This window comes from Lemur catta, chromosome 1 (genome assembly GCF_020740605.2).
Source record: "Lemur catta isolate mLemCat1 chromosome 1, mLemCat1.pri, whole genome shotgun sequence".
Lineage (NCBI taxonomy): Eukaryota > Metazoa > Chordata > Mammalia > Primates > Lemuridae > Lemur > Lemur catta.
Genome location: NC_059128.1, coordinates 230,402,574 through 230,423,690, shown reverse-complemented (window position 1 = coordinate 230,423,690; position 21,117 = coordinate 230,402,574). Strand labels below are relative to the sequence as shown.

General features: G+C 37.7%; 1 protein-coding gene across 2 annotated transcripts in view; it reads right to left on the bottom strand.

Moving 5' to 3' along the window:
• CCDC191 (coiled-coil domain containing 191) overlaps positions 1-21,117 on the bottom strand; it is a 96,799-nt gene that overhangs the window by 17,873 nt on the left and 57,809 nt on the right. For both annotated transcript variants that reach the window (XM_045540241.1, XM_045540242.1), the window contains 2 exons: positions 19,202-19,284; positions 18,337-18,438 (listed from right to left, as the gene is read on the bottom strand). In XM_045540241.1, coding sequence (XP_045396197.1) covers positions 18,337-18,438; positions 19,202-19,284 — 185 coding nt within the window. The remainder of the gene's footprint in view (positions 1-18,336; positions 18,439-19,201; positions 19,285-21,117) is intronic.

Sequence of the window (21,117 nt, the reverse complement as noted above, 5' to 3'; positions counted from 1 at the left end):
TCCAACACCCCTTCTCCCCTAACAGAAGTACTTTTTTCTCTCAGTGTTTTGATTGTAAACTCCGCTGTTGTCCTAATACCTTACTAGGTCCTACAGTCCCCTGAATAATTATTCGTATCCTTTAGGACTTGGTCAAGGACTCTCATCTCTTCTCTATCCAGTATCCCAAGTTGATCTCAGCTTCTTCCAGAGCACTAAAAACATTGACATGTTTTTGACTTCCAGATTCCTTACTACAGTCTATTATTCAGGCTTACAGATCCAACCACATACTTGATATGTTCATTTGGATGTCTAATAGGCATCTCACATTTAACATGTCCGTACATTGCAGGGACAGGAGGATACTGCAGAGGCCTCCTCAGCATGCAGCAGCTCAAATACCACCTCTTCAGAGAGGTCTTTCCCATCCTTCTTTCCCAGTATACCTTTCCCTCCCTACTTCTTTTATTAACATATCTTTTGCCCCAACTAGCATATAAGCTTTCTGAGGGCAGGGCTGCTGTCTGGGTCCTTCAATGCTTTATTCTAACACTTAGAACAATGGTTAACACATAGTAGAAGCTTTAGAGATATCTGTTCAATGGGCAAATATGCTTGTTAATCAATTATGGAAGGCTTCAAATCTTGCCTCATCTTCTCTGATAAAATTACCTTTCCAACCACAAACTTCAACTATCCATCAATCAAAAGCATATTTATACAGCCACAAAAGTTACTACCCGGTAAGTATAAGCATTTAATTAAAAAAATATAGCAATGGGATGTTAAAAGGAGGTCAGATCTTTATTTTCAGAAGGTCACTGAATGAAACCCCTGAGTGGCCATCTTACTGCTGCACCTGACAGCTCCTCCAGGTTCTCCGCCTGGGTCACAGGGACACTAAACTGTAGCCATGTCTTGCCCCTGTACCATCTCTTCCTGAATAGAGAAGACAAGTTTGTCAAGGGCCTTTTCCTGAGGAATTCTTCCTGTTCCTTTAGGATAAAGGAGTAGGACCCTACATACACATAACTGGGCTTATCTTATATTTTCTGTCCAAAGAAATACATGTAATTTGCCCCAGAGGCCTTCTCTATGACATTAACAGTGGGGTTGCTCATCTATGTAATTAGAAAATTACACAGAGGTTGGACAATTTTTTGGTAAAGTCAGTGAGCAAAAAACTGCTCAACTAGAAGAGGTAAAGCAGACTTTGATCACACACATCTAAGATGCAGCTGATTCAGAGACATCGCCGTAGGCACTGGTTTGGAAGCGCCATTATCACGTCCAGAGGAATAACATTGTTATGGCCTGGGAGGTTATTTATTGGGAATGGCTATATAAAGCATATAAGGAAGTAAAGAATTGCCTGGCAGAATATGGTGCATCAAAAGGAGTAAGATTACAAGATAAACTGGGTGGAGAAGCACAATGTGCAGAGCATCTTTGCCCAGAAGGAAAAGGAGACAACTGCTATGTGCATTTTAGATCTAAAGCTGCTCTTAAAGAAGGCTCAAGCACAGCCAGTCTATAAATGCATCTATCTCAATTTAGATAGCTACAGTTGACTAACTAAATGGAAACTAGACTATGTAACAAAATCTTTTTGTCCATTGCTATGGACGAATGTTTCTAAAAAGAAAAGTTTGGGGTTTGGTATAATGAGAGAAATAAAACAATCTCTTGGAAGTAATGTATTTTTCATCATTCTTGATCTGCATAAAGAGTCTGCTTCCAACAAGAAAAAAGCTGGACAGACAGCACATTAATGACTTTTTGTGAACTGATCAGAGACCTGAAGCTATCCCCAAATTCAGGAAGGCACATGACCCAAGCATTTAGTTACCCGAGCCACAAGCCACCAAGACAATTAAACTAGAAATTTTGGTGAATTGCTGGAGGCTGAGAGTGGGCCAGCAAGAGCAGGGTGGAGCTCCTGGGGATCACAGTCGTGGGGGTAATTCCCACCGTTTTGTAAGCTTTTCCTCTAGGAACCCTACTAGGGTTTCAAAGAGAGGATCAGGGAGAATACAGAGAAAGTTCTCACCATGGTTTTGGCTGGGGAAAGGAAAAGCAGTAACTGTAAAATCTGTCCAGAGCATCCTCCCTTAGGAAACAAAAGGCTTCATGTGCAGTAGCACCATGCGGCTGGGAGAAGGGCACGCAGGGAACTCTTCCCAGACAAGTCCTCCCTTTCTCACCTAAGAGAGGGGGGAGCCTTATGCTCCAGAGGGAAGGGCTTTAAGATCACAGGCTGAGACAGTGGTGGGTATTCTCTGCAGCTGAAAGAAGGGAAAGGGGGAGGGCAAAAATGCTCTACCTTTAGAGCAGGAAAAAAATTCTTATGAGAGCCCAGTGCTGTGTGCTCCAAAGACTAAGACTTAGTCAGAACAGAGAATGCTGCCCCTTGGACCCTATCACCACACTTATACAAATGTCCAATAATAAGAGTGGATTATAGCTGGGAGAACTGTAAGAGACAGATTCTCTCCGGGGAAGATCCAAAGCCCGGTGCCCACAGGAACAACAAACCTCAATAGCGGTAACCACAGCAGTAACAAACTTGAAACATAGCCCAATTCCTGGCTAGATTAACATAAATCTCCACACTCCAGGCCTGTTTATCTCAGTTTCTATTGCCCTGAACAACATATCTAGCTTTCAACAGCAACACAAAAAAGCCATACCATATGATAAGAAATAAACACAGCCTGAAAAGATAAAGCAATCAATCATCAGAACAAGATTCAGATATGACAGAGATGTTGGAATTATCAGAGAGAGAAGATTAAATAACTTATAATAACAATGTTAGAGGCTCTAATGGAAAAAGTAGACATCATTCCAGATCAGATAGGCAATTTTAGCAGAGACATGGAAACTATAAAAAAGATTCAAAATAAAAATGCTAAAAATAAAAAACATGTAACAGAAATAAAGAGGGACTTCAACAGGATTATCTCTAGAAGAAACAGCTGAGGAAAGAATCAGGTAACTTCAGGGTAAAGCAACAGACATTACACAAGCCGAAAGGCAAAAGAAAAGAGTGAAAAACACAATAGCGCGTCCAAAAGCTTTCGGGCAACATGAAACGATGTAACACGGGCATAAGTAGAATCCCAGAAGGAGAAGAAAAAGAATAGCGCAGGTGAAATATTTAGAAATAATGGGTAAACATATTCCAAAATTAGTGACAAAACACAAAACCATATATCCAAGAAACTTAAGACCACTGAAGCAAGATCAACCAACCAACCAACTAACCATACCTAGATATATCATATTCAAACTGTTAAAAACCAAAGACAAAGTCTTGAAGGTAGCTGGGTGGGGGCAGCGGGAGACCTATGTTACCTACTGTCCATGGACTGAATGCCTGTGTCCCCCCCAGATTCATATGCTGAAGCCTCAAACCCTGATGTGGTTGTATTTAGACATGAGGCCACTAAGGAAGTAATTAAGATTAAATGAGGTCCTAAAGGTAGTGCCCTTATTGAATAGGATTGATGTCCTTATAAAAAGAGGTATCAGAGAGCCCCCTCCTCTTCATACACAAGCACCAAAGAAAGGTTATGTGAGGACATAGTAAGAAGGTGCCTGTCTGCAAGCCAAGAGCCCTAACCAAAACCCAACCATGTTTGCACCCTGATCTTGGAGTCTTCGGCCTTCAGAAGTATGAGAAAACAAATTTGAGTTATTAAGCCACCTAGTTTATGGTATTTTGTTATGGCAGTCTGAGCAGAATAGACACTTACAAAGTAACAAAGATAAGAATTATAGCAGACTTTTTGTCAGAAACCAGGCAAGCAAGAAAGCAAGAAGACAATAATGTCTTTAGAATGTTGGAAAAAAAAAAAAAAAAAAGGCCTGTCAACCCAGAATTCTATATCCTTCAAAAGTGAAGGAGAAATAGAGATTCCCAGACAAATAAAAACAGGGAATTCACTGCCAGCAGATCTCCCTACAAGAAATGTTAAAGGACGTTCTTCAGGCATAAAGAATATAACATAGGTTAAGAACTTAGATCTACATGAAGAAATGAAGGTAAAGTATAATTACTTTTAATTACACTAAAAGAAAACTAATTGTATAAAGCAGGGTAATAACAAGGTATTAGGTATTTATAGTAAAAGTAAAAGTAAAATACGACATATATGACTATGGCAAAAGCAATGGGGGGGAGGCAATGAAAATATACTGATATAAGGTTCTTTCACTATATGTAAAGTATTATAATATTATTTAAAGGTAGAAGGAAATTCTTTTTAAAATGTATTGTAAACACTAGGCCAACCACTAATAATGTTTTTAAAAGAGGTGTAAATAATAACTTCATGGATAATATAAAACAGAATCATAAAGTTGCCTAATTAAAACCACAGAAGGTGGGAGGAAAAAGAGAATCAAAGAACAAATACAACAAATAGAAAATAGCTAACAAGATGGTATGTTTTAATCAAATTATATCAATAATCACTTTAAATGTTAATGGCCTAAATAAACATAACAGTTAAAAGAGATTATCAGACTAGATTCTAAATCAAGACACAGCTATGTGATGTCTATAAGAAATTCAATGTTATAAAGACTTAGACATGTAATCTTTTCTAAACATATGTACCTAATAATAGATCTTCAAAATATATGAGCCAAAATCAGATAGATATGAAAGGAGAAACAGACAAATGCCCAATTTTTGTCAGAGACTTCAACATTCCCCTCTCAATAACTAATAGAACAAGTAGGCACAAAATCAGTAAGAATACAGATGATCCAAAGAACACAATCAAACAACATGATTTGATATTTACACAGCAGGACCAACAACAGCATAATACTGTATAAATGCACGTGGAACACTCACTAAGATAGACCATAAAACAAAACTTTACAAATTCATATGATGTATAATACATTCTTAGAATATAATGAAATTAAACTAGAAATCAATAACAGAAAGTTATCTGGAAAAATTCCCAAATATTTAAAATTTAAAGACTACACTTCTTAATAATCCATGGGACAATGAGGAAGTCTCAGGGAAATTAAAAATACTTTGAACTAAATGAAGATAAAGGTAAAAGAGAACTTAGAGGGAAATTTATAGTCCTAAATTAATATATTAGAAAAGGAAAATAATCTGAAATCAATAATTTAAGCTTATACTTTAGGAAACTAGAAGAAGAGAGCAAAATCTTAAGGAAGAGGAAGGAAATAAAAATTAGGGTAGAAATCATTGAAATTGAAAATAGGGAAACAACAAAGAAAATTGATGAAACCAAAAGTTAGTTTTCTAAAAGGAAATAAAATTGAAAAAACTACGAGTTCATTAAATATGAAATGGCTGATTTCAAATCCAAAGTATAGTTTATTATATCTCAAATAAGAAGCAGTACAGTTAATCAAAGTATGCGCCTAAACTATCGATGCAGTTTTACCATGTTAAGGGTAGCAACAGCTACAAAGAAGCCTGGAGATCAAGTGGCGATGAAATTGCAAGAGGCGTTTTCCACAGCTTATTGAGAATTGAATATTTTTCCTGGCAAGATGTGGGCCAAAGCCTGGAAGAAGTGGTAGTCAGTTGGTGCAAGGTCTGGTGAATACGGTGGATGACGGAGAGTTTCCAAGTCCAGCTTCTGTAGTTAAAGCAGTGTTGTTTCTGGTACATGTGGTCTTGCAAGAGGATCGGCCTGTTTCTATTGACCAATCTTGGCCGCTTACTCACAAGCATCCTCATCATTTCATCCACTGGTTGCAGTAGACATCCCCTGTAATCGATTGACCAGGTTTCATGAAGCTGTAGTGGATATACCAGCACTGGACCACCAAGCAGACATCATTAGCTTTTTTTGATGAATATTTGGTTTTAGACTGTGTTTCGGCACTTCATCTTTATCCAACCATTGTGCTCAATGCTTGTGATTGTCAAAAGAATCCATTTTTCATCACACATAATAATACGATGTAGAAATGGTTCGCCTTAGGCCAGGCGCAGTGGCTCACGCCTGTAATCCTAGCACTCTGGGAGGCCGAGGCGGGTGGATTGCTTGAGGTCAGGCGTTCGAGACCAGCCTAAGCAAGAGTGAGACCCCGTCTCTACTAAAAATAGAAAGAAATTATATGGCCAACTAAAAATCTATATAGAAAAAATTAGCCGGGCATGGTGGCGCATGCCTGTAGTCCTAGCTACTCGGGAGGCGGCAGTAGGATCGCGTAAGCCCAGGAGTCTGAGGTTGCTGTGAGCTAGGCTGATGCCACGGCACTCATTCTAGTCTGGGCAACAAAGCGAGACTCTGTCTCAAAAAAAAAAAAAAAAAATGGTTCGCCTTTATGTCGTGACAGCAAAGAAAGGCAAGCTTCGAGACAATTTCTCTTCTGAAGCTTGTTTCATTCATGCAGTACCTGTCTATTCAGCTTCTTTACCTTGCCCATTTGTTTCAAATGGTCCAATATTGTTGGAATAGTAACGTCAATCCTTGCTGCTAATGCATGCGTAGGTTGAGATGTATTCTATTCCACTACAGCTTTCAGCTCATGATTATCCACCTTGGTCTCAGGTCACCCACATGGCTCATTTTCAAGATTAAAATCACCAGAATGGAACTTCTCAAACCATCGATGTGTCGTGTGTTCATTAGCCACATCCTTCCAAAACACCTTGTTGATATTTTGACCTGTCTGCATTGCACTGGTTCCATAACAAAACTCATATTATCAAAAATAACATGAATTTGGCTTATCCGTGGTTTCACAAAAATTGCTCTAAAATAAATTTGAAACATAATCATGAGCCAAAATGTGCATTTGAAAGAATGAGGATGTACCTTCACAATACTAAAAAAAAAAAAAAAAACCCAAGAAGTGTCAAAGTGAAATGTCAGTGATATCAACTGTCAGACTTAGTACTTAAGGAAATTGAACATTCCATACTTAATAACCTAATATATCCAAGCAAACCAAGAACAAAAAGAAAAGACACAAATTGCCACTATCAGAATTTAAAGAAGGGCCATCAATACTGATCTCACAGACATTAAAAGGTCATAAGAAAATACTATGAAAAATATTCCAAGAAACCTGAAAATTTACAAAAAATGCTCAAATTCCTTGAAATATACAAACTACTAAGGTTCACTCAGAAAGAAAACATAAATAGCTCTGTATGTATTAAAGAAATAGAATATGTTATTTAAAAATCCTCTAATAAAGAAAATTCCAAGCCCAACTGTTCACCAGTGAATTCTACCAAACATTTAAGGAAGAAATAACACCAATTTTATATACTTTCTTCCAGAAAATAGAAAAGGGAACACTTCCCCATTTGTTTTATGAGGCTGCCATTATCCTATTGCCACAAACGAATACAGTATCAAAAGAAACTGCAGACAAATATCTCTCAAGATACAATATTCTTAACAGAATATGAGTAAATCAAACCAATAATATATTAAAAAGATAATATGCCATGACCAAGTGGAACACATCTCAGGAAAGCAAGGCTGATCCTACATTGTAAAATCAACCAATGTAATTTACCATATTAGTAGATGAATTAAGAAAACTATACGAACATCAGCAGATGCAGAAAAAGCTTTCAGTGAAATTCAGAATAAACACCCTCAGCAGTCTAGGAATAAATGGGAATTCCCTTACTCTACTAAAAGGCATCCATGAAAAACCCACAGCTATCCTTATTCTTAATGGTGAGAGACTGAATGCTTTCCCCCTAAGATCTGGAACAAGGCAAGGATGTCCTCTCTCACCACTCCTATGCAACCTTGTCCTGGAAGTCCTAGCAAGTGTGATAAGGCAAGAAAAAGAGCGAAAGGCATAAATATTGGAAAGGAAGAAATAAAACTGCGTTTATTGCCAGATAACATGGTTGTCTATGTAGAAAACTCCAAAGAATCTACAAAACCACTTCTGGAACTAAAAAGTGAGTATAGAGGGGTTGCAGGATACAATGTCAATATACAAAAATGATTGTGAGGCCAGGTGCGGTGGCTCATGCCTATAATCCCAGCACTCTGGGAGGCTGAGGTGGGAGTATTGCTTGAGGCCACAAGTTCAAGACCATCCTGGGCAACATAGAGAGACCTCATCTCTACAAAAATTTTAAAAATTAGCCAGGTGTGATGGTATATGCCTGCAGTCCTAGCTGCTTGGGAGGCTAAGGTGGAAAGATCATTTGAGCCCCAGAGTTCAAGGCTGCAGTGAGCTACCTAACAAAATAGATCTGAGATCTGTGGAAAGCTATAAAAACACTGAAGAAACAAATCAAAGTATATAAATAAATGGAGAGAAGACATCAGTAAGATAGTGGAATAGGTGCTTTCAACCATTACACCCCCCACAGCAGCATGGATTTGACAACTACCCATGGATGAGAGTACCTCTGTGGAAGTCTGAGAGTTCATCAGAGAAGTTCCAGTATATCGATGGACACACTGAAGAGGCTAGTAACAGTTTCACTTTATCTGGGTTACCCCTCCCCCAAGGCAGCACAGTTCAGTGCCAAGAGAGACCCTCACCACCTATGATTTCTCCCATGGGGGAAAGTGAGAGTGTAGTGAGCAAGCTCTTAGCTTCTCCAGTTGTGTGGGATGCTGCCAAAGAGGCCCACTTCTTTCTCACCTCACCCAGATTACTGAGGTGACCAGCACAGATGAGTGGCTGGGAGAGGTTGGGAATAGGGAAGAGAGGCCATGGTCCCTATTAACCAATAAACAGACCAATAATGAGTAAGGAGACTGAATCAGTAATAAGAAAAATCTCTCAGCAAGGGAAAGCCCAGGACCTGGTGGCTTCACTGGTGAATTCTATCAAATATTTAAAGAAGAATTAATACCAATCCTTCTCAAACTCTTCCAAAAAAATGAAGAAGAAGGAATACTTCTGAGCTCATTTTATGAAGCCAGAATTACCCTGATATCAAACCCAGACAAAATACTACAAGGAAAGAAAATTATATGCCAATATCCTTGAAGAACATAAATGTAAAAATCCTCAACAAAGTAATAGCAAACCAAATTTAAAAAGTACATTAAAAGGATTATACATTATGATCAAGTGAGATTTATCCCTGGGATAAAGGAATGTTTCAACATACACAAATCAATAAATATGATACACCACATTAACAGAATGAAGGACAAAAATCATATGATCATCTCAATAGATGTAGAAAAAGCATCTGACAAAATTCAACATCCTTTCAAGATAAAACTTTCAACAGATTAGGTTTAGAAGGAATGTACTTCAACACAGTAAATGTCATATATGACAAGCCCACAGCTAACATCATACTCAGCGGTGAAAAGCTACAACCTTTTCCTCTAAGATCAGGAATAAGACAAGGATGCTCACTCTTGCTAGTTCAATTCAATATAGTACTGGAAGTCCTGGACAGATCAATTAGGCAAGAAAAAGAAACAAAAGGCACTGAAATTGGAAAGGAAGAAGTAAAATTTATATATGCAGATGACATGATCTTATATATAGAAAATCCTAAGACTCCACCCCAAAAAATGGTTAGAACTAATAAACAAATTCAGTAAAGTTATATAACACAAAGTAAACAAAAAAATCAGTTGTGTTTCTATGCACTAACAACAAACTATTTGAAAAAGAAATTAAGAAAACAATTCCATTTACAACAGCATCAAAAAGAAGAAAATACTTAGGAATAAATTCAACCAAGGTTACAGTGTACATTGAAAAATCTAAAATGCTGATGGACAAAATTGAAAAGAACACAAATAAATGGAAAGATATCCCATGTTCATGTTCATGGATTGGAAGAATCAATATTGCCAAAAGGTCCATACCACTCAAAGCAATCTACAGATTCAATGCAACTGCTACCAAAATTCCAATGGATTTTTTTTCCACAGAAATAAAAAAACCCAATACTAAAATTCATATGGAATCCCAAAAGACCCTGAGTAACTAACGCAATCTTGAGCAAGAAGAGCAAAGGTGGAGGTGTCACATTTCTTGATTTCAAATTATATTACAAAACTATAGTAATTAAAACAGCATGGTACTGGCATTAAAAAAAAATGACACAGGCTAGGCATAGTGGCTCATGGTGGCCTGTAATCCTAGCACTCTGGGAGGCTGAGGCAGGAGGATCACTTGAGACCAGGAATTCGAGACTAGTCTGAGCAAGAGCGAGACCCTGTCTCTACAAAAAATAGAAAAATTAGCTAGGTGTGGTGGTGCGTGCCTGTAGTAACTGCCACTCGGGAGGCCAAGGCAGATGATTGCATGAACCCAGGAGTTGGAGATTGCAGTCAGCTAGCTATGATGATGCCACTGCACTCTAGCCTGGGCGACAGAGCAAGACCCTGTCTCAAAAAAAAAAAAAAAAAAAAAAAAAAAAAGACACAAAGATCAATGGAACAGAACAGAAAGCTCAGAAATAAATGCACTCGTATATGGTCAATAAATCTTTGACACCGATGCCAAGTATACACAATGGAGAAAGGGTAATCTCAACAAATGGTGCTGGGAAAACTGGGTATCCACATACAAAAAACAAGTAAAGAAAGAAAAAAAAGAAATGGCATCTGTATCTTACACTATGCACAAAAAAATCAACTCAAAATGTATTAAAGACTTTAATGAAATGTAAATTGCTAGAAGAAAACATAGGGAGAAAGCTCCATGACACTGGTCTTGGCAATGATTTTTTGGATAAGACACCAAAAGCACAAGCAAAAATAAACATCAAACCTAAAAAGTTTCTGCACAGCAAAGAAAACAATCCAGGAAGTGTTTGTAAGTCATATATCTGATAAGTGGATAAGATTCAAAAAATATAGGGAACTTACCCAACTCAATAAAGAAAAAAACCTGATTAAAGAATGGGCAAAGGACCTGAATGGACATTTTTCCAAAGAAGACATACAAATGGCCAACAGGTATATGAAAAGGTGCTCAGCATCACTAATTATCAGGGAAATGTGAATCAAAACCACAATGAGATATAACCTCACATCTGTTAGGATGGCTATTATTAAAAAGTCAAAAGAAAACAAGTGATGGCAAGGATATGGAGAAAAAAGAGCCCTTGTACACTGCTGATGGGAATGTAAATTAGTACAGCCATAATGAAAAACAGTATGGAGGTTCTACAAAAAATTAAAAACAAAACTACCATATAATCTAGCAATCCCATTTCTAGGTATATCCAAAGGAAATAAAATCACTATCTTGAAGAGTTATCTCCACTCCCATGTTCACTGCAGCATTATTTACAATAGCCAAGATATGAAAACAAATTAAGTGTCCACAGATGGATGAATAAGTTGAATGGATAAAGAAATCGTGGTAGACACATACACACAAAATGGGATATTGTTCAGCCTTTAAAAGGAAGGAAATCCTGTCATTTGCAACAACATGGGTGAATCTGGAAGACATTATGCTAAGTAAAATAAGCCAGACACAGACAAATATTTCATGGTTTCACTTACATGTGCAATCTAAAATATTCAAACTCATAGAAACAGAGTGTAGAAGGGTGGTTACCAGGGGTCAGGGGGTGAGGGAAGTGGGGAGATGTTGGTCAAAGGATAAAAACTTTCAGTTATAAGTTCTTGAGACCTAATGTACAGCAATGGTGACTATAGTTAATAATAATGTATACTTGAAATTTACAAACAGAGTGGATCTAAGTATTCCTACCACATGTATGCACACAAAAGTAACTATGTGAAGTGATGGATATGTTAATTACGTTGATTGTTGTAATTATTTCACAGTGTATATATACATCAAAACATCACATTGTACATCTTAAATATATTCAATTTTAATTTATCAATTATAACTCAATAAAGATGGGAAATAAATAAACAAAAAGATATACTGTGTTCATGGATTAAAGACTCAATGTTGTTAAGGTGTCAATTCTCCCTAATTTGCTCTACAGATTCAATATAATCCCAATCAAAATCCTAGGAAGGTTTTTCGTACATATCAACAAGATTCGTCTAAAATTTATATGAAAAGGCAAATGAACTATTAATATAATAGCCAAAACATTCTGAAAAAGAAAAGCAGTGTAGGAAAATTCACGTTGCCTATGATACTACAGCAATCAAAGACTGTACGGTACTTGCAAAGGAATAGACATAAAGACCAATAGAACAGAATAGAAAGCCCAGAAATACATCCATACAAATATAGTAAACTGGCCAGGCGCGGTGGCTCATGCCTGTAATCCTAGCACTCTGGGAGGCCGAGGAGGACGGATTGTTTGAGCTCAGGAGTTCGAGACCAGCCTGAGCAAGAACGAGACACCGTCTCTACTAAAAATAGAAAGAAATTATATGGACAACTAAAAATATATGTAGAAAAAATTAGCCGGGCATGGTGGCACATGCCTGTAGTCCCAGCTACTTGGGAGGCTGAGGCAGAAGGATCCCTTGAGCCCAGGAGTTTGAGTTTGCTGTGAGCTAGGCTGATGCCATGGCACTCTAGCCCAGGCAACAGAGTGAGACTCTGTCTCAAAAAAAAAAAAACAAAAAAAACCAAAAACCAAATATAGTAAACTGATTTTTGACAAAGATATGAAAATAATTCAATGGAGAAAATGATACTGAAACAACTGGATGTCTATATCAAAATAAAAAATGAATTTGCCACATACTTTATACCTTAGATAAAAATTAATTCTAAACGGACCTAAATGTAAAATGTAAAAATATAAAAGTTTCTTTAGAGGTATAACAGAAATTCTGATTGATCCTGGGTTTGGTGATTAGTTTTGGATATAACACCAAAAGCACAGTTCATGAAAGAAAAAAACTGATAAACTTGACTGTACCAAAATTTAAAACTTTTCTCTGTGAAGCACACTGTTAAGTGAGTTAAACTATAAGCTACAGACTGGCAGAAATATCTGCAAGTCACATATCTAATAAAGGACTTGGTCCAGAACATATAAAGAACTTATAGGGGCCAGGCGAGGTAGCTCAGGTCTATAATCTTAGTACTTTGGGAGGCTTAGACGGGAGAATCACTTGAGGCCCAAAGTTCAAGACCCGCCTGAACAACATAATGAGGCTTCATTTCTCCAAAAAATAAAAAAATATCAGGGCATGGTGGTGCAGGCCTACAGTTCCAGCAACCTGAGAGGTTGAGGCAAGAGGATCTCTTGAGCCCAGTAGTTAGAGATTGCGGTGAGCTATGTTGACGGCACTGTACTCTAGACTGGGCAACAGAGTAAGACCCTGTCTCCAAGAAAAAAAAAAGAACTCTTAAAACCCAACAGTAAGCAAACAATTCAATTAAGAAATGGACAAAAGGTCTATGATGTTTGTACAATGAAATCACATAATGATGCATTTCTCAGAACATATCCCTGTCATTAAGTGACACGTGACTGTACATGAGTCCACACTTGAATAAAGTAGTAAATGAAGGAAGAGAAATAAATTTTCCTCACAGAACTCCAAATAATATATGTAGATCCTCCTCCCTTCAGGACATGGAGTGAACTTACTTTTTCCCTCCTGCCTACTTTGAGAGTACACTGGACTTAACGAATTACTTCCAAAGAATAGAGTATGAAAAGAGAAAAATGGTAACTTCACAATGGAGAAACTTGCCAAACGCTGCCTTAACCAAGTCATCAAGATTAAAGTCACCAGACATAAGTCATCTTGATATTACACACCTCCTGCTATGATGCAATTAGGAGGGCACAGACACCTTGGTGGCATGCTTCCAAAAGAACCCCATGGAACCAGAATAATTATAAGGAAAACATCAGACAAATACCAATTAAGGGATATTCTACAAAACACCTGACCAGTAATCCTCAAAATTGTCAAAATCCTCAAAAAATTCATGAAAAACAAGAAAAGACTGAGAAACTGTCACAGACCAGAGGATGCTAAGGAGACATGACAAATATGTGGAATGTGGTACCTAGGATTAATTAGATCTGAACATTACTGGAAAAACTGGTGAAATCCAAATAAAATCTGGAGTTAACAGTAATGTATTAATGTTGGTTTCTTAATTTTAATACATATACCATAATAATATGAGAACATGAGAGAAAATAAATGGAATGAGGGTAGGTACACAGAAATTCTCTGTACTACTTTGTAACTTTTTGTAAATCTAATTATTCCAAAATAAAAAGTTAATTTAAAAAAATGAGGCCAGGAGCAGCGGCTCACACCTGTAATCCCAGCAGTCTGGGAGACCGAGGCGGGAGGATGGCTTGGGGTCAGGAGTTCGAGACCAGCCTGAGCAAGAGCAAGACCCCCGTCTCTACTAAAAATAGAAAGAAATTAGCCAGACAACTAAAAGTACGTAGAAAAAATAGTCAGGCATGGTGGTATGTGCCTGTAGTCCCAGCTACTCAGTAGGCTGAGGCAGGAGGATTGCTTGAGCCCAGGAATTTGAGGTTGCTGTGAGCTAGGCTGACGCCACGGCACTCTAGCCCAGGCAACAGAGCAATACTCTTAGACAAAAAAATAAAAAAAATAAAATAAAAAAAATTAAAAAACGACAGTCTTCATATAAAATAAAAGGCCTTGAAGAATTCTGGATGACAAGTGAATACACTCATGACAGAATCTTAAATGAAAGAAGCAGCTTAAAAACTATGTACACCTACATACATACAAATGATGAACCTAACTATTAAAAAAGAGAAATGTGCAGAGAAGACCAGAAGTAGATACACTGAGATTTTAAAAGTAGTTAATTCTTAGTGCTGAGCTCAGACATTTTTTCCTATTATTTTTTTATTTCTCAAATTTTCTACAGTGAACATGTATGAGAGGGGAAATTTTTTATACTGTATATTTTTAAAATCATTTCACTGAGTTATAGCAGCATGACCCCAAATTGTTCTATAAGGTGTTACTGGGTGCTCAATAAAAAAAGGGTTCTGTGGTCAGATATATGTCACTACCTGGCACACTGTGTCCCTCCTCTGGGGACTCATAATGCCTGGTAGCATGTTAAAGGTTCTGAGAAGTCAACTATTTAATAATAAAGAAACTTGTTTTACTTTATTTTAACTGGCATTTACCAAACTTATTTGACCACAGAACTTAGACTTTCTCAAGACAACTTAGTATCTCAGAAACCACTAGGGTCATATGGACCACATTTTGGGGAAATGCTATTATAGAGCCCCTCACCATAGTTTTTAAGGGAGGAAACTGAGCTGTTTTTAGAGATTTCTTAGGCTGACTTAGAAAAGGATGAATTATATATGCCTTGACATTTTGCTCCATGGACAGGATGACCTAGGTACCAGTCAGCCTCTTCCCTAGCTACCCCTGTCATCGCCCAATGGGCTCATGAACAAAGTGGCTATGGTAGCAGGGCTGAAGGTTATACAAAGGCTCAGCAACATGGACTTCAACTTGCCAATGCTGGCCTGGCTAAGGGCACTGCTGAGTGTCCAACCTGCCAGCAGCAGAGGCCAACACTGAGTCCCTGATCTGGCACCATTCCCCAGGGTGATCAGCCAGCTACCTGGTGGCAGGTTGATTACACTGGACCATTTCCATTATGGAAGGGGCAGTGTTTTGATCTTACTAGAATAGATACTTTCTATCTAGATACGGATTTGCCTTTCCTGCACACAATGGTTCTGCCAAAACTATGATTTGTGGATTTACAGATTCACCTTATCCACCATCAAGGTATTATACACAGCATTGCTTCTGACGAAGGAACTCACTTAACAGCAAAGAAGTGTGACAATGGGCCATCCTCATGGAATTCACTGTGATTACCATATTTCCCACCATCCAGAAGCAGCTGGCTTGGTAGAACAACAGAATGGCCTTTTGAAGACTCAGTTACAGCACCAGCTAGGTGGCAACACCTTACAGGGCTGGGGCAAGATTCTCCAGAAGGCTGTACGTGTTCTGAATCAGTGTTCAATACATGGTCTGGTTTCTCTGACAGCAAGGATTCATGGGTCCAGGAATCAAGGGATGGAAATGGAAGTGGCAACACTCACCATTACCTCTAGTAACCCACAAGCAAAATTTTTGCTTCCTGTTCCCATGCCTTTATGCTCTACTGACCTGGAGGTCTTAGCTGCAGAGGCAGAATACTTCTACAAGGAGACACAACAATTCCATTGAACTGGAAGTTAAGACTGCCACCTGACCATTCTGGGCTTCCTGTGTCACTGAATCAACAAAGAAGGGAGTTATGGTGCTAGCTAGGGTGACTGATTCTGACTGCCAAGGGGAAATTGAACTACTACTCCACAATGGAGGTGAGAAAGAGTATGTCTGGAATACAGGCGATCCCTTAGGGTGTCTCTTAGTATTCCCATGCCTTGTGATCAAGGTCAATGGGAAACTACAACAACTCAATCCAGGTAGGACTACGTGGCAGCTGAGGTGGGTAGTGGAAGAAAGTAGTTATAAATACCAGCGGTGACCATGTATTAAGTTATAGAAACAAAAATTATAATTGTCATGAGTATATTATCATTTTGCTATGAATACATTTGTGCATTTTCTTTCCTCTTATTTCCTTATCATGTAACAGAAGATGTACTGACTTTATGTCATAGTATTTAAGTATTGCTAATTTTACATCATAGTATTTAAGTTATGGGATATCAAGGAGAAGAGTAAACAATACTCAAGGACTTTACTTCTTCTTCTGAGGAAGGGGTTAGTACATTTTCAGTTGTGCGTGGGATAGTTGTATCATTTTAGGTAGAATTATGGTCTTGCTATTGTCCTTATTTGCAGATTAAGTAATGTTTAAGAAGATGTGTATAGGTGCCAAGTTGACAAAGGGTAAACCTGTGATGGCTAATTTTATGTGTCAACTTGACTGTACCACAGGGTTGCAGATTAAACATTATATCTGCGTGTGTCTGCAGGGTGTTTCTGGATGAGATTAGCATTGGTGGATTTAGTAGATTGTCTTCCCTAATGTTGGTGGGCATCATCCAATCCACTGAGGGCTTGAATAGAACTAAAAGGAGAAAGAAGGAGGAATTTGCCCCTTTTTGCTTCCTGCCCGCCAGCTTGAGCTGGGATATTAGTTGTCTTCTGCCCTGAGGCTGGATTTACACCATCAACTCCCCTGATCTCCCCCAGCTTCAGACTTTGACTGGAATTACACCCCTGGTTTTCCTGGGTATCCAGAAGGAAGATGGAAGACCATGGGACTTCTCAGCTTCCATAATTACATGAGCCAATTCCTTATAATAAATCTTTCCCTATATGTATGTCCTGCTGGTTCTATTTCTCTGGACAATCCTGACTAGCACAATTCCCCATTCAAATTTTCTTTTCATGAAAATGCCTCTAATTTCTCCAAAATCTTCATGGATCTTGCCTTGTATGACTCTCTTGACCTCTTTTGGTCTGTGTAGCACATAATAGCAAATGCTCTACTGTACTATTAATATATTGTCTCTGACAGGTGAGTGTGTGGTTTTTTTTTTTTTTAGAGATGATGTCTCACTCTGTAGCCTAATGATGTCTCACTCTGTAGCCTAGGCTGGAGTGCAGTTGCACAATCATAGCTCACTGCAGCTCTGAACATCTAGGTTCAAGCAGTCCTCCAGTCTTAGCCTCCCATATGGCTAGGACTATAAGCACGTGCCAGCATGCCTAGCTATATTTTTAAATTTTTTTGTAGAGACAAGGTTTCACTATGTTGTCCAGGTTGGTCTTGAACTCCTTGCCTTAAGCAATCCTCCTGCCTCAGCCTCCTAAAGTGCTGGGATTACAGGCATGAGCCCCTACACCTAGCCAGGTGTGTAATTTTAGACCTTATCTTCTCAACTAGTGTTTAATAACCTTGAAAGTAAGATCTTTGTCTCTTATTTCTTCTATATGTTATTTTCCTTTGTTTATTCACTTGTTCATTCATATATTTGCTCATTCAACGTATATAAGGTGAGTGCCTACTATATTCCAGGCACACTGCTAGCCAATGCAATAATGATCAACGCCAGACTGTTCTCTTTATTCTTAGAGTTTGGTTGGGGATGTAGAAATCAATAAAACAGCCATAAGACAGATGTACAATTATAAGCATCAGTAAGGGTCATGAAGGAAAGATACTTTATAAGAATCTACAAAGGGGACCTAAGCTGACCTTGAGTGGAGAGGAGGCTGTGCAGGGCAAGAAAGGCTAATCTGAAAGAAGTCACATTTGAGCTAAGATCTGAAGAATGAGTAGCTTTCCACTAAATATGATAGAAAAAGAGTTGGAAATGAGAGAAGAGTATTCCAGACTCAAGTTCTGGGTTGGGGAAGGTGACAGGGCCACAGTATCACACACAACAGGCCTCAAGAGACAGGGACTGAGCAACCAGATACTACTAACCATTTTCCTCAGTCTCTCCTCTTCTCGTTTTCTCTCAAGTTCTGCCTTCTTTTCTTCTGCCTCCCTTTTCTGACGCTCCTCCTCTTGGGCCTTCAACTGGGCCTGATCAAGATTAGAATGCACAAAAATCAGAACCCTTGATTTGTATAGGAATATGATCTTTTATGTTCAGGATAGTCAAGTGTCTACCAAAGTACCTGCCCTGTCTCTGGAAAGTGTCTGTACTTTGTGATAAAAGTAGAAAACTCAACTAATATGTTTTCAGTTATATAACTTAGAAATTTCTCTAAAAGGATTCCTTTCTACTTGAATAATAGACTGAGCATGAATAAGACCATTAATTTTCATCATAAGATGATTACTTTTTAGTTCTTACTTTCATTTGTGAAAAGCTAGGTCTAAATTGTAAACAATATGAGGGAAAAAAACCTTTCATTTCATTTTACCAAAAAAACCCCAAAACCCAAACTGTTAGAACTGTTTATTTTTTCTTGGTAGGTGCAAAATTAACTTCTGACAGTCTAGGTCAAAAGTTTGGAAGATAAGAACTATCCCCCTTTGCAAATTTATTAGGTCGGATATTTACCTATAATGTGCTAATCTGATTATGTGTAAATCTTCCAATCTGTTAGCGTCCATCAACTTTTGTAACATTTCCTTCCTGCTATGCTAATGATATTGATGTGTTTTCCCTCTTTTTCCCTGCTAAAATTGTCACAGAATTCAGGCAATTAGGCCAAAAGCCATTTCCAAAGTTGATATAACTCTATTGTCTCAAGAGGCTTGAACGACCAAGGTTTAATTTTTTAAAAAAGACCTAGACAAATCCTTTTTCTTGACTCAGTTTGCAGTCTGAATTTATTACCAATTTCTCTTCTTCTTGTTTTTTCTTCCTTTCTGCCAAGATTCGCCTACGTTCAGCTCGTTGAATTGCTCTCTCTTCCATAGCTAGAAAATAGTAACAGAGTTCCAATATTTTTAATATTTCAAAAATATGAGGAACACTGAAAAAGAAATGTCTCCATTTCATAGTAAAATTTAGTGTTATTGTTAGAGTTTTCTTGCAACTTGAGTGTTTACGATCTCAGAAAATATATACAGAGATATATAGATCTTATATACACTCTATACGTTAAGGACCTACAAACTCATCCTCGGCAATGATGAACAATTTATTATGTTTTTGTTTACATTTTTACTAAAAGAATTATTTACTGGTTTAAAAAGGTAAGGAGCCTTAATGATAGACTTTTATGTGACACCCAGAAATCAGAATTTTAATTTGATTATACCTTTGATGAATGTAGAAAACTTTAATTGCATCTAACAAATGCTTTGAGAATAGACTCATTCCTCAAATCCCATTAAATGAGTCTGTTAATTTTTCTTAAGTCACTGTACATATGTCTGCATATGTAAGAACAACAACAAACAAACTAAAGTTTGGGGTCACGATGAATATATTTTAATCTAGTTTTAAGGCCTGGAGATACAGATGGGCAGGAAATGGAATTGTACCAGGCATTTGGAGAACTGGCATCTGAACAAATTTGAGTGTCAGACTCCTGTTCTTGACAGTCTATTAAATATCGATCCAAAAGAAACAAATGTGCAAGATGGTCTGATAATATGACTCTATAATCAGTTGGGGCTTTCATAGAAGAGGGGCACGGGTGGGAGGAGATTCAAGTTCTGCTCACCTAAGCCAGCCAATTGTTACTTTCAGTTCCTTGTGCCATATTATAGAGAAGAGAATGTAAGTCCAACTTTTAAGAATTAATAAACATCTCCCTGCATATCCTTTGGGGATAAAAAAAGAAAAAAGAAAAAAGAAAAAAAAAGAAGAAAAAGAAAAAAAATAATTAATAAACAAAAAACTCACCAGGCTATTTCTTACAATATTAAGTATCTGCTTTGCTGCAAAAGAATGGTGGTACCACAGATGGTGAGAGTGAGACTGTCTCTAAGAAGGCAGAAATAGATTAGGGGATTAAAGTGAGAGACCCCTGAGAAGCAGAGTCTCTGGTAATAAGCCCCTTCCCCGTGTATTCTAGATCTAATCATTAAAGACTACTTGAAAAGTAGACTGGTATCCTAAAATAGCAAACTCTTTGATCAAACAATTTTTTAAAATAATCACAGCTAACTGGGCATTTCCTCATCAGTGTCAGTGGTAGGCAAAGTCAGCATAGGCTGCTGTTCTAGCACATAGTGCAAGACTGCCAATTTCTTTACTAATAGAAATTGACTGCAGGCACAGTGTCTTTCAGATGTCATTACTTCTTGTTAGAGCAGCAATCTTGCCACAGGTAAAAAATCAAATTTATAAACCACAGTATAACTGTCAAAGGGCTGACCACTACATGCAAACATATGTACAGTGAGTGACTAAGTATACTGTAAAAGCAATTAGCAGATTCACTAGGTGTGTTCCGAGGAATGCTTCTCATAGTCTAGTTCAGTTTAAATAAAGGTTTCTATGTGCATCAAAAATGTTATCAAATTAAAATATCTGGTTTGTAGATTTCATTATTAAAATCCTATCACCAAGGCATAACTCCTTATAAAATGGTATAACAGCTTGCCTTGCATTGCTGGAAACTGATGGATATTTGAACATTAACAAAGTACAATGATAGGTGATCTTTATCAGGGTTTAGCCTTAGCAGCTATTCAGTTTTCTCATTTGTATAATTATCCTTTTTTTTTTTTTTGCCACAATCCAAATCTTGAATTACAAAAAAAATGATACACCTTTCAGCAATGTTTTCTTCTGTTGGC